A 14,805-nucleotide genomic window follows, 5' to 3' on the forward strand; every position below is an offset into this window, starting at 1 on the left:
TTAATAAATGGACTAATTAGAGACTGAAGTATTGGTAGTATTCACCCATGTAAGTAATAACCGGCTCAAATCAAGATTACTGTAAGGAATGGACTTGACTTTGAAAAGGACTGGATTTCTTCTGGGATACTGAAAATTCTGCTTCTCAAATGAAAAAGTCAGCAAATGTAAAAAATGCTAATTAATAGCATCAACCTTTCAGTAAATGGCGTAGAAAAAAAGCTGCTTGAAATAAATGTGGGGGTAGATATAACGTGATGGTTTCCAACGTGAACAATGAGGTGTCGTATGTACCCTAAAAGAGTACTTTTGTCAAAAACGGGTAGTTCTTTATACAGGCACACAGAAATGCACCAACAAAATGCATTTATGTTTATGCATCTCAGAAGCCAAATCCTCATAATGCTAATTTATTTGAACGTTTGTAACTGTGTTAAGATAAACTCTAGAGTATATTGGTAGCAGCTTCAACATAGAGAGGGGGGATAGACCCTGGAGCTAATGACCATGCAACAAGAGTAGTGGGCAGAATGTATTGAGGTAGGCGCTTGCTTCTTACATTGGATATTTCTGTTCAACATCCTCAGTACAGTTTGAAATAATTCTTGAGTTGTAACTGAACGCAATCCAAAACAGTTTCTTCAAGGATTTGATGATCTGTTTAGGACTAACAAGTGTTACAGACCCTAACATGCCTCCAAAAATGCAGGTACTGCAGGGAGTGCAGTTAGTACTGAGAAATAAAGCACTGGAGTAAGGCCATTAAACACAGTCCTTCCTCCTTGACATGACAAGCAAAAGAATGACAAGAAGGCAGCCTATAATTAAAACAGCGATGGCACCAAGAATCATTCATAGCACTTAGAAAAATAGTTGCAGAAGGAGCTGTTTGGAGAACAAGAATTACCTGTGTCAGATGAGAGTAACTTAGAGTCGGACAGAGTCATTAATGTCAGATTCTCCAGAAATTGTTTAATCAATCTGATGGGGGTGGAGGAGGAAGAAATGGCATTGAGACAGGTCATCTATGGGGATTTCCATGCTAGACTTTCTCTATGAATATTTTATGAATCAGCTGTATAAGTTTGTGGCATTTTTTTTTTTAATCTGGTATTTTATTCTATTTGTATTTGATCTTCAAAAGGGAAAGGTGGTGTTGGAGCAGTGCCCTGGGAACAGTGTGCGTGCTTACCCGTGTGGACTTTTGTATCGTGACCTAACCTGTCTGACTGGTGCTGGGGAAAAAAGCCCAGCCTTGCATTAGCAGTCATGCAGCATTAACTTATTCTAATAACATATAGGGAAATCTTCGGAAATGGGCACGTAGAGATGGAAGGCAGACGTGATGTTTTGTGATGCTGCCATCACGTCCCTGTCATTGCAAAACACTGCAGCAGCTACTTTCTTTCTTTTTCCTTTCCTGTTTATGCCACTGTGGTGGGATGAGGTGTTTAGATTGCATGTGCTCTGCAATAACTGTTTTGACTTTTGTGTGGCATCTTCTGAGTATAGGGACAAATGGCCCAATCATTAAACAAGAAGTGAGAGACTGTGGAAGCATTACCTCCCTGCTCTTGCGATTGGATTTAATGGAAGCGAAGCCCAGAAGGGACTAATTAGCCTGTGCACACAATCAATATAATTCCACATTTCTTCATGCTTAGGTGGCTAAAGCTGACCACCTGGCAGGGACGATGTACGCACGTTCCGCTGAAATACTTTCACCTTGCAGTGAATGTACTTTCATTTTTTCAGTCTGGTTTCATATCTAATTGCATTTTAGTAATCAAACCCAGGTTTTCAGCTTGTATAAAGCAGTGTAATACTATTTACATTGATTTTTTTCTGAAATAGATGTGTTTTTATAGTGGTTTGCAATGACAATTAAATGATTAAAGCGTAGAGATGATGAATTTGTATAACAGCAGATAGAGCCATAATGAGTATAACTGTAACTTTACTTCTAATAGACTAGAAGAGGTCTGATGCCACAACCCAAAATTGAATCAAGTTTTCACTCAAGCATAACATTCAGAGAAGTAATATAAAACTGCACTGTTTTTGCGATTTTACATCCATATACAATGTTTGCTGGTATTGTGCCTGCTCTGTGTTGGATTAATTTAGTTGAAGGAAGTCCCATGGTCTGTCTTGGACATACCACACTGCTCGAGGGCCAGCTTCAGGATCAGGGATCAGATACAGCTGTTGGTGGAGCAGTCCTCCTGGTGCAGACCAGCTCATGCAGTCACAGATCCTCTTGTCCCTGTAGCCCGCAACACTTCTTCAATCAAAATAGGCTCTGCTGGCAAAGGGATTTGCTTTTGCTGATTGAGAAATGCCATTAAAAGTCATTCTCTGGCCTGTGTTTTTATGCTAGTAAAAGCTTCTTGTGTGGATATGGGTTGTTTATGCATATTTTTTGTATTGCTTTCACTCTGGCTGTTTGTCTACCTCTGGAGACCGCTCTGTGTGCGTTACGGAGGTGTCAACATTTTTGTCAGCTCTTCCAGTGAATTTACAGCCAGAAGCTGTGTCCAGTGAAAGGTGCTTTAAAGGCTGAACATGCAGGAGATGTTATACTGCTTAAATCCGTGCCACGGTTTTGTGCAGGGTAAACCTACTTGAAGACATTGCCCATCTTTTTTCATATTTAGCTTAAATTTTCCACTTCTTGGTTTCACTCTGTAGTTCTTAGGATAACTGTCAATACTAAATGTCTCTCCATACTGACCATCACGTACATCTTTCCAGATCATTAGTCTGTCCCTAGACTTTTTACTGTCTATGGTTCAGTATGATGTTTGAATCATTCACTTTTTGTATGCTTTCCTCCCAAATTCATCTTTGCATCCATCCCCTTCATCAGAGATGTTGTTTCCCTCCCATTTTTTCTGGTTTGCTGGCACCATTCAAATTTTGAAGTGCAAAAACCTGGACACAGTGTCCCAGATGTGATGACATCAAGAGAGATTTCTTTTGACTTGATGTTTCTACACCGACCTCCCCACGTCCTGGTGGTCTGGTTGCCTTGTCACCAGGCAGTGCTATAGGAAGCAACTCCTGTGGCTTTCTTCAATGATATATGGGCTCTGCCAGCGTTCATTTTTTGCAGGCAGGCTGGAGAATCACTGATCTGCTTTTGGACAGTGCCTTGACCACCCATGGTGTTAGCATCACTTCTGAAGCAGCTGGCATGTCCCACGCAGCCCCAGTGCCACCGAGGTCGTGCTGGCAGAGCTGTGATCACAAGGAGCACACTGTGGGGATACACCCACTTTATTGTTTCCCATTCAAAGAAATGTGGAAAATTGCCTTAGGTAAAATCTGAGCTGTGAGGACCCACCAGGGATTTTATAAAAAGCAGAAAGGGTAACTTAGGCCTGAGCTGTCCTGTGTGATCATTTTTTTTTGCAGTGCCATAAAATTCCTCCTCCTCCTATCTACAGTTAGATTCCCACAGAGGGGAAGTGAGCGGGATGCATTTATTCCTGAAATTGCCTTCAGAGTTCCTTGCTGAATTGGCATGCATTTTGCAGTCGTGGTGATCAGCATTGCTGGCAAGCCAAGGGGAGGTTTTGCTCCGTGGAACACCAGGACTGCCAAGCAGTACTGGTTTCCATGCAAGCAGACATGCTGTCCTGTGCTTTACGTGTGCTAGTGAGTGTATGAATGGTGTGCCTGTCCTCCAGTCAATGGCTAACCTCATGGCACACAGCACAGAGGGGGTTTACATGCAAGAAACCTGATGGTTCTTTGATCATCACCTCTTTTTACCTAAACAGACTGGATGATCATAAGCAACATCTTCCCCTTTGAGGTGCTGCACTTTGGTGAGGCTAAAGACGTTCCTGTGCAAAATGTTTTAAAGGGTTTCTTTGAAACAGTATGATCTGCTTTTGATATGACTTGATATAGAAATAACAATATTCAGTGCTTATGTAACTTTACCTGTTCAGTTCTCTAAGTAAGATTAGTCAATTCTGGTAGATTTTAAAAACAGCAACAGGATGTCCTTGACTGGTACCTCTCCTGATGCAGGCAAATGGGGTTTCCATCTGCTCATATGCATTCTTCTTCAATGCTTTCCAACTATTTCATAAAGATATTTCCTGATAAGTGACAAATAGTTGGTGTGTTGCTCTGTACGTGGATGAGACATAAATATGAAATGTCAGCAAGTCCAGAACTGGTAACGCAGAGAACAAGATCATAAAAGTGTGTTTGTGAAGAGGTTCCCACTTTACGTAGTAAAATTAAATCTACAAAAATGAGTTACCGACCTATGTATTTCTACCAATATTCATTGCTTGGTCATGAGAAGTTTTACAGAGCCTATGGCCTGGAAAGCAGCTCTGGGCTTGGAACAAAAGTTCCTTTTTTGGGCTTGGCATGGCATCTTCACAAAGGGCTTGGTTTTAGAGATGTTCCTCTCTGTCATCTCTACATAAAGAAAAAATACAGGTGAGTTTTAACACCCCACAGCTACCCGTGACAGAATGTGATCCTGCTCACTTTATGCAGAGGTGTAATGTCCCATTTCAATGGGAAAGCATGGCAAGACCTGCTCTTTGCTGCCAATGCTGGTGGGCTGTCACACTGCCAAGGCATCATCCAAAGCACTTGCAAAAACTGAGGAATGTCTCCTTGCTCCTGCCCACCTGACAAGTCCTTCACTTTTCAGCAGGTCCCCCAAGCCCCGCTGACATCCTCTCTCAGCGTGACAGGGCTGGGGAGGATGGACAGGAGAAGCCCATGACTATGTTTGTTTACACCATGCCTTTTTCCCCACAGGCGGGCTCATAACCTCACCAGGGTGACTTTCAGAGTCCAGGGGATGCTTCTGCAGTTGTTAGTCCCAACTGCAAGTGGTCCATGAAGGGAAAGCAGTAAATCCTGGCTTTGGTTTGCTTGATCTAGTGGATACTTCCTCTGCAAAGACCTGAGTCACACCTGGGACCTGGCCCTGAAAACCTGAGCAACACTTTTAATTATATTTGTTTAGTTAATGTGGATGATAGCATGGGCAAATCTGTAAGTTTTCCTCCTTTAGTGTCAGTATCCAGTAACAGTGTGAATTTAGCCCATGTCTGCTGGGTTGGAAAGGAAGTTTATCCCAAAATATGGGAAATGCATAGCTGAGTACCAGCTGCGTTTCCTTTTATAGACTTGCAGTAGCTGGAGATGGTGATGACTCTTAGCCAGTCCAGCTGCCCTGTTCTGCATCTGAAGGTGTCTCATTTTGCTCCTGTCTTCTCCTTCCTCATCTATTGCTTTACATGCCAGTCCATACTGTCTCTTGCCAATCACATAAACCAATCACATTACCCACATCTTACTTCATTTTAAAAACACAAATTATAGAAGCCATCAGGTGGCACCTTTTCTCAAAGGAGCGTGTGGTTGTTTAGACTTTACTTCTTTCCTCTGTATATATGAATATATGATCATATGCGATCACAAAATGATAGTTTTCGATTCATGGCGAAGTAAGGAGGGAGCTCAGCAGAACTGCTCCCTTGGACTGCCGGAGGGCAGACTTTGGCCTGTTTAGGAGCCTGGTTGACAGAGTGCCTTGGGAGGCAGTCCTGAAGGGCAAAGGATTCCAGGAAGGCTGGACATTCTTCAAGAAGGAAATCTTCAAGGCGCAGGAGCAGGCCGTCCCTATGTGCCAAAAGACAAGCCGATGGGGAAGAAGACCGGCCTGGCTGAACAGAGAGCTTTGGCTGGAGCTCAGGAAAAAAAGAAGATTTATGAACTTTGGAAGAAGGGGCAGGCAACTCAGGAGGACTACGGGGATGTCGTGAGGTTATGCAGGGAGAAAATTAGAAGGGCCAAAGCCCAACTAGAACTTAATCTGGCTACTGCCATAAAAGACAATAAAAAATGTTTCTATAAATACATTAACAACAAAAGGAGGGCTAAGGAGAATCTCCATCCTTTGTTGGATGCAGGGGGAAACATGGTGACAAAGGATGAGGAAAAGGCTGAGATACTTAATGCCGCCTTTGCCTCAGTCTAATAGTAAGACCGGTTGTTCTCTGGGTACCCAGCCCCCTGAGCTGGGAGACAGGGGCAGGGAGCAGAATGAAGCCCCCATAATCCAAGAGGAAATGGTTAGCGACCTGCTACACCACTTAGACACACACGTCTATGGGGCCGGATGGGATCCACCCAAGGGTACTGAGGGAGCTGGCAGAAGTGCTCACCAAGCCACTTTCCATCATTTATCAGCAGTCCAGGCTAACCGGTGAGGTCCCAATTGACTGGAGGTTAGCAAATGTGATGCCCATCTACAAGAAGGGCCGGAAGGAGGATTGGGGAACTACAGGCCTGTCAGCCTGACCTTGGTGGCGGGGAAGGTTATGGAGCAGATCATCTTGAGTGCCATCAACGTAGCACGTACAGGACAACCAGGTGATCAGGCCCAGTCAGCATGGGTTTATGAAAGGCAAATCCTGCTTGACCAACCTGATCTCCTTCTATTACAAGGTGACCCACTTAGTGGATGAGGGAAAGGCTGTGGATGTGGTCTACCTGGACTTCAGTAAAGCCTTTGACACCATTTCCCTCAGCATTCTCCTGGAGAAGCTGGCGGCTCACGGCTTAGACAGGTGTACTCTGCGCTGGGTCAAAAATTGGCCGGACGGCCGGGCCCAGAGAGTTGTGGTGAATGGAGTTAAACCCAGTTGGTGGCCGGTCACGAGCGGTGTTCCCCAGGGCTCAGTTTTGGGGCCAGTTCTGTTTAATATCTTTATCAATGACCTGGATGAGGGGATCAAGTGCACCCTCAGTAAGTTTGCAGACGACACCAAGTTGGGCGGGAGTGTTGATCTGCTCGAGGGTAGGAAGGCTCTGCAGAGGGACCTGGACAGGCTGGATCGATGGGCCAAGGCCAACTGTATGAGGTTCAACAAGGCCAAGTGCTGGGTCCTGCACTTTGGCCACAACAACCCCATGCAGCGCTACAGGCTTGGGGAAGAGGGGCTGGAAAGCTGCCCAGCAGAGAAGGACCTGGGGGTGCTGGTCGACAGCCGGCTGAACATGAGCCGGCAGTGTGCCCAGGTGGCCAAGAAGGCCAATGGCATCCTGGCCTGTATCAGAAATGGTGTGGCCAGCAGGAGTAGGGAAGTGATCGTGCCCCTGTACTCGGCCCTGGTGAGGCCGCACCTCGACTACTGTGTTCAGTTTTGGGCCCCTCACGACAAGAAGGACGTCGAGGGGCTGGAGCGTGTCCAGAGAAGGGCAACGAGGCTGGTGAGGGGTCTGGAGAACAAGTCTGATGAGGAGCGGCTGAGGGAACTGGGGTTGTTCAGCCTGGAGAAAAGGAGGCTGAGGGGAGACCTCATCGCTCTCTACAACTCCCTGAAAGGAGGTTGTAGCGAGGTGGGGTCGGTCTCTTCTCCCAAGTAACAAGCGATAGGACGAGAGGAAATGGCCTCAAGTTGTGCCAGGGGAGGTTTAATTGGATATTAGAAAAAAATTCTTCACTGAAAGGCTTGTCAAGCATTGGAACAGGCTGCCCAGGGAAGTGGTTGAGTCCCCATCCCTGGAGGTATTTAAAAGACGTGTAGATGTGGTGCTTAGGGACGTGGTTTAGTGGTGGACTTGGCAGTGCTAGGTTAATGGTGGGACTTGATGATCTTAAAGGTCTTTTCCAACCTAAACGATTCTGTGATTATCTGATTCTATGAACAAACTTGGAATGGCCACAGAAACTCAGGGATGAGATGTGCTGTTTTTCCATGTGTTTCTTGTTGCTCCTTGTGTGGAAGAGACATAATCAAAGCTGCAGGTTTTCCAATCAGACACCAACTGTCTGTGGTTGGCAAGTTTGTCGCAGTGTGTCTCTGCTTTGCCCTTCCATCCTGCAGCCACAAGCAGCCATGGACCTGAAATGTGTGAGGAAGCTGATCACAGCAGCAGTCCTGAGAGGGAGCTGTGTTTGTAAAATTTTAATCTGCTGTCAACTATCAACCATAAGAGGGAGGGCTCTTGATAGGGCACATCCATCCAGCTCCTCTGCATCAGCAAAGAGCCCCGTGCACTGGAGACATTGCAGCATGTGGGGATGGGAGCAGGGGCTGCCCAGCCGCTCTTCTCATGCCAGCAGCACGTGTTGCTGATTAAGGGAAGATTTAATGCCCCTCAGCCTCTGTGAGATTCCCCACAAGTCCAAGCCAGCTACTTATCTTTGGATCCATCTTGATTTGTTGTCTGAATTAGAGTCCACTCAAAATGAGGGTCCCATTGCTTCAGGCACTGTGTTGTACCGGTGGCAGAAGATAGTCCCTGCCCCAATGTTTTACCAAGCAGAAGGAGCCCTAGGTTTGCTGCCTATGAGGTGGTCATCTTGGACAGTGTAATTCTTCCAGTGTTAACTCTTATTTGAGCTGCTAATACCTAATTCAAGGGCAAGATGATGTTCATAGTAACACCTTCATACCATGCTTCTTTGCGTATGTCCAGTCTGGGTGGTGGGATGTCATTCAGCTCAGACTCTTGTCTTCTGCAGTTTCACTGGAGATTGGCAAGTGCTGTTTGCAAAAGATCCATTACTTCAGACAGGGAAGAGGGGATGTCTGTGCCAGGTCCTCCCATATCCATACCCAGCTCTTTCTCTGTCTTGCTGTATCATTCTTCGGAAGTTCGTTGTTTGTCTTGGTGCAATATCCCTGTCTGGTAAATTAGGATACTAGAAGGCTTTATGATGCTTTTAGAAACCTGGAAATGACATTGTCTGGTTTGGATTTTGTAAAGAAATCCTTCTGTTTGTTCTGCTGTAGCTTGGCTTGAGTTAAGGGAGATTTCATAGTGACTGTCTGGCCTTAAGGACACACCTCTGTGTGTGGTGATCCTTAACATAGGCTGCAGTCTTGTAGGGTCTCCCACCCTATTTTTCCCTAGGGTATGCAATGGGTAAGACTAAGGACTTCTGCTGCACATGCAGTTTCAGAGTGGGTATTGCAGGTGTCGTGGTGGAAGAAGTGGTCTAATCATCTAGTAGGGAGCTGTGAGAAAGGCAATAAACTTACTAGTAATTAGTGACATTATAATAGTTATGCATTTATCAGCGATCTGGCAAATTTTGCAGGTGGCATAAAACATAAATTAGATTAGTTAATACCAGGGCAGACTGTCAGGAACTTCTGAAGGATTTAGCCAAGCCAGATGAGTCGGCAGCCTGATGACAGATAAAATGTGCCATCAATAAAACCAGAAGACTTACACCGAAGGCAACAACTGGAGCTACTTGGTTCATTTGCCTGTGAACTAAATGCAGCGGCTCAGGAAAGGGATCAGATATCCGATTCCTGTTACTATGTACCAGAAATTCAAAAAGCAAACAAGTGAGTGTCAAAACCAGTCAAGGAAATACTTGTTCAGTTGCTGCAAAACTAACCAGGGGTGTTCTTTACCATAATACGTTATTGAGCTTCACATTCTGGAAATTCATAAAATCAGGCTGCCTACATGTGACTTGCAAACAATATAAGTGCAGCTGCTGTGCTGAGTCAGTGACCAACAAGGTCATATCAGCAAAGACTTTGCAGGGCAAGGTAAATTCCTGGCGGTTGTAGAAAGCGGGAGAGAAGGGGTGATTCAGCCCAACTGTGTCTCATAGTGAAGCAATGAGTCCGCCAGAAACCTGCTCTCCCTTCCTGCCTGTGAACCACCAAACTTCCTTCCCCCTCTGCTCTCCAAGGTTTTATCGTGTGGTTTTCAGCCACGTGAAGATTTTGGATGTGGCTTACAGCACTGGGAAAAAAAAAAAGAAGTGTCTGTGGCTAAAAAAGATGATAGTCAGGTATTTGTAACAGCAAGTATTAAGAACTAAACTTCCTAAAGCCTGCAAAGGAATAAATACTTCATGGTTTTAGGTTTCAACTAAGTTTAAGGGAAAGAGCTGAGACAAAGCTTTCTCTAGGTTCATGTTCTCCCATTGTTGGGTTTCCTGTCACTCCTGACAGTGGTGGCCTGTTTTGAGGCCATCAAGTCTCTGAATCTGGTACTGCCTACGGTAGCACTGATGCTGCCATGGCTGTGCCAGTTCCTCTTGCTCTGAAAAGCGTTAGTAGTGGTTGCACAAAATTCAACAGATGTGCATTTGCTAGCAGAACACAGCAAATAACCTTTCAAAAAATGCGTCAAATAACTGAATTTTTATCTTTTTGTGTGTTTGAAAGAACTATTTCCTAAATTAGTCTCTGAGCTCATAATGGCCAGTTAGCCTCCTGGGTTTCAAATCATCTCTGTATTAGATGGGAGCTCTGACACTAGGGAGTGCAAGTTGCTAACTACAGGATTATGAATTCCACAGTGCTCTGGAAGAGAAGCCCAGATTTGCTGACACAAACTCCAACTGTGGATATTAGAGGGATCTGGTTACAGCAAACATTACAGAGCAGGAAGATCCTTTGTCCAGGGTATATCTTCACGTGATGTGAGCTGTCATTGATTTGTCTTTCTGATGCAAATCATATGAGCGTATTAGATCCACAGAGAAACCAGCATCATATTGAAGTAATTATCTCCATAAACGTATTATAGCCTCCAATGTAGACAGATGGCATTTACAGCAGCCTTCTCTATGTTATGGCAGTATCACCTCCCTTGCTTTCTTCTTCTTGTTTGATTTGGTATTTCTTTAGGTTACCTTTCTTTTTCTGTTTCTCTCCTCTCCATGTATGTTTTACACATGGTCTCAGGGAGCTGTAGAAAAATATCTGTGTTGAAGGATGGCTCAGTCTCACAGAGTGTCAGATAAACTGCAATGTCTAATTTCAGATTAAATCACGTGTCCCTTTTTATCCAGGAAAAGCCAGCCCCGATAGCTTTAATGAGGCTGATGAAGGGACTGTTGGACACAAAGAACTTGCTTAGAGATTTCCATATGAGAGTGTAATTAAGCGTAGTGCAAGTACAAGGCTGATAAAGGAGCAATTTCATTTTTTAAATGGCAAGGTGATTACCAGCGTAATGACAGAAAGGAAGGAGGGCAAGAAGGAAGCCTCAAATACAAATTTGAACAGAAGAAGAGAAATCAGGATTCCTGGGTTCCTTTTGCTCCTTTTGCTGCTTTAGCATTAAGTCACTAACTGAATGAAGAAAGGGCATTGGCCCTAACAATTAATTATGTGTACCCTGGTATCTGTACGGTTAAATGGAGATAGCTGGATATACTGGGGTGGGAGACTGGCAGTCAGCGTGTGCTCTTCAGACACCAGCTCAGTCCCCTCTGGCCAAATAATGAGAACCTTGTGATGAAGGGTTTTTGGTGTTGGGTTGGGGTTTTTTTGGGGGGGAGGAAGGCACGGGGTAGGTGGCATTGTTGTGGCTTCAGTTACAGGAGATAGAATACAGCATCTGGGCTACTAGATGACCCTGGTTACGGTCTGGAGAACTTCTGCTGACACTGAAGGACAGAAATACAAGCTGTTCCCCCACATGTAGCTGTTGGACACCAAGACTGGGTTATGCTGGTGCTGCTACTGGTATTTCAGGCTAGTTTGGGGCTATCTAGACACTCATTTTTTCTCTCTTCTCTAGTCTGTGTCTGAACCTGCATAGGAGATCTGTGACCTCATCACCTTAATGCATGAGAAACTCATCATCTTTTAAGCATCTGCTTACATCTCTCCTATGAAGCAAAGAAGTCGCTCAACCTGCCTCTTACAGATAAGACCTTGAGGCAGAGAGACCAGGACTTGGCAGGAGAGGAAGGGTTTAGTCCAGAACTCGCATCTACCAGGTGGCACCCAGGAAGATTATTCTGAATTTCATGTGTAGCAGGTCCCCCAAACACCCACGTGGAACTGAAATTGCCTGTACGCTTCCTAAGTGAATGAAACAAAATGGAGCCAAGGCCACGTGCATTCTGCCTGGGTGGGAGATCAAGGGGTTCATGCAGTGTGACTTAGCTGCTTTTAAATCCACACTTGTGGCTAATGGGGATGTATTTTCTTGGGTGCATCCTGTGCAGACCATGCCATTATCATTCCATCAGTTCAGGGCTTGATTCATGATCTTTGTGTATTTTTTACTCAGGTTTAAATGACCTTTTTTTTTTATACATAGTTTTTTAGGATGCCTTCACTTTTTTAAGTGCTCAAGATACTCCTAGTGCTGCTGCTGTTTCTATTCAGTTTCTCTTCAGTCTGGCTGCTGTTTTCTCACCATTCTGGTTTGGAATAAGCTTTATTGGGAAGATACTAAAAGGTGACGTGATGGTGTTGTGTGTCATCGGATCCCCTATTAAGATGCTTTAGAAGGCCTGAATTTCAAAGGTGGATGTTTGGAGATTTCTGAAGACCAGACATAGTTCATACTGGATAGAAAAATGAGTTGCAAGAAGTACCACGCTTCAAAAATGTGGCCTCTTAAAAATCTGAGGGGACCAATTTCATGTTATCTTATTCTTCTTGTGCTGCAAGTACAGGAAATTACAGACTCCATTTGCTAAACTGCAGGAGGCTAAATGATTTGTCTCAGTTTCACAAATATTTTTCAAACCCACATCATGTAGCCTTCCCTATGCACTAATGCGTGGACAGAAAATATACAGTGTATATACAAAATGAAATATACAAATGAATATACAGTGTGAAGGAAGGATGACCAATCTCATTCTCTTTGGTAAACCTAAGTCATGATAGTGTGCCAAGGATAAAAGACCCTGGAGTCTGCAGTGTTTACATTTAGTGTTAGCACAATATATTTTAAAAAGTTGATGTTTTCTTCTCTTTGTGTCCATTCTGGGTGTCTCATTCTAGCAGGAGTCTGTGCAGGGACCACAACTTGCGGTGTAGCATCACAGTCTTCTCAGACGGCTTTTACTGTTGTCCCAATGGGTGGGAAAGGTTGTATCACAAGAGATTTAGCTAGGATGTTTTTTCTCAGTACTTTGCATAGTACAGTGACAGACCGTGCATATTTTAAAACACAGCATAGGCTGAGAGAGAGATGATTCAGGCAGCCAGGCTGGACTGTGACATATCTTATTCAGACTATTACGAGTGCCTCAGTTTGTGTTTGAAGATGGGGAAAATCACTTGGGTGACCCTGTGACTTATCTCAGACTTTGGGCTATTTGTCTGTACAGAGAAGCAGATGTAGGACATAAAAACGTATTCCAGAAGAGGAAGTAGGCATCTGGGCAAAAGCTTTTGAAGATATTTTTAATTTAGCCTAATTACCCAGAGCTAGCAAATGATAAATGAGACTGGTGGTGTCAATAACATGCTGAATTAATCCAGGAAAGTTGTGACTACTTTTGAGGTGGGAATCTTCTTTTTTTTTTTTTATCATGACACCTGTTGCTCATAGGTACAAATCAAACGAAGAGTATGTGTATGTGCGAGGCCGTGGAAGAGGGAAGTATGTATGTGAGGAGTGTGGAATTCGCTGCAAGAAACCCAGCATGCTGAAGAAACACATTCGCACGCACACAGACGTCAGGCCATATGTCTGCAAGTACTGTAACTTTGCTTTTAAAACCAAAGGTAAGAGACAGTCAGCTCCTAGCTCCTCTGCTTAGTATATTGACTTACAAGCCTTCTTGGGGGCGCTGGTGAAGGAGAAGGGAAAGCCTTCCCAGGGTCCGGAAAACCCCAGGAGTCGGAGGGAGGGGGATGAGGGAGTCTTAAATTGGCTGAAATTTTCAGAATAGGACCAGTCCTGCGTTAAGCTGATGCGTGTCATGGTGGAGAGCACTGGCTGCACGTGCCAGCCTGCAGCAGAGCTTCTGCGCCATCCTATTTGTGCTTCTTAAAGGGAATGTCCCTGAAATACAGCTTCACTGGCAGGGATTTATAAACAAAACCATCCCAGAATGAGAGCAGGAGCTCCTGAGTACAGGCAAACATCCCTGATCAAGCAACTGGAGTCAGTCTTTGCGTGGCTTTTTGTGCTAGTGCTCTCAAGATCTGTTTGCGCTGCACATTCTCATCCTTCGCAGTTGCATGTAGCTTCCACATTTTCTATATCATATCAATAGATTTTTTCTCTAAAGACCTCCATTCCAGGACATCTAGTCATTAATGATCCACAACCTCACTACCACCAGATATTCTTTGCAAGCGACCTTCATCATTGCCTCAGTGAGTGTGTGAGTGAACTCTTATCAGAAACATGCAAAACCACATGCAAAAAAAATCTCTTCCAAGAGGCTGTGGGTAAAGTTTTCAAAAGTGCCAGAGGTGCCCAGGTCCCTTTAACTTCTCAGAAGAGTCTGGCACCGTGGGTTTGACAAATCTCCCCTCCATCTTTGGTTGCAGCAAGTCTTGCAATAAAGATGTTGAGTTCAGTTTCTTGATTATAATTTGACATAAATATAAAATGTCCGATGTCTGTAGCTCCATCATGGCAAATCTCAGAAGATGACACAGCTGGGGGAGTTAATTACTCAAGAAAAGCATCAACCCCAAAAAAACAGTGCTATCCAAGGAAGCGGCCCAGCATGGGTGTGGGGATGAGGCACTGGGTGCTATGTGGACTGAGGCACGTATGCTTACCCAGAAGTGCTGATGGAAGGCATGTCCATGCTAGACAAGTGACCCAGACGCCGGGTGATTCAGGGTAGGCAGTGCCTGGAGCTGATGGCTTTGTTGGTAAAGCTGGCAGGCGATTTCTGGGTAACATCGTGTTGGTAATCACTAGGCATATAGGAGCATGGGGAAGTGATACCGAATTTGAGGCCAAATTCTCGTCAGACACATGCAGCAGATCCGAGCGACGGTTCTTTCTCTCCCTCCCAGCCTGGAGCTATTTCTGATTCATTTTCTTTCTCTTTCCCTTTTGCTTTTG

The 14,805-nt window shown here is 44.6% G+C and overlaps 1 protein-coding gene across 3 annotated transcripts in view; it reads left to right on the forward strand.

Moving 5' to 3' along the window:
• Positions 1-14,805, forward strand: part of HIVEP3 (HIVEP zinc finger 3) — a 277,971-nt gene that overhangs the window by 241,134 nt on the left and 22,032 nt on the right. For all 3 annotated transcript variants that reach the window (XM_076357530.1, XM_076357531.1, XM_076357529.1), the window contains one exon: positions 13,327-13,502. In XM_076357530.1, coding sequence (XP_076213645.1) covers positions 13,327-13,502 — 176 coding nt within the window. The remainder of the gene's footprint in view (positions 1-13,326; positions 13,503-14,805) is intronic.

This window comes from Aptenodytes patagonicus, chromosome 21 (genome assembly GCF_965638725.1).
Source record: "Aptenodytes patagonicus chromosome 21, bAptPat1.pri.cur, whole genome shotgun sequence".
NCBI lineage: Eukaryota > Metazoa > Chordata > Aves > Sphenisciformes > Spheniscidae > Aptenodytes > Aptenodytes patagonicus.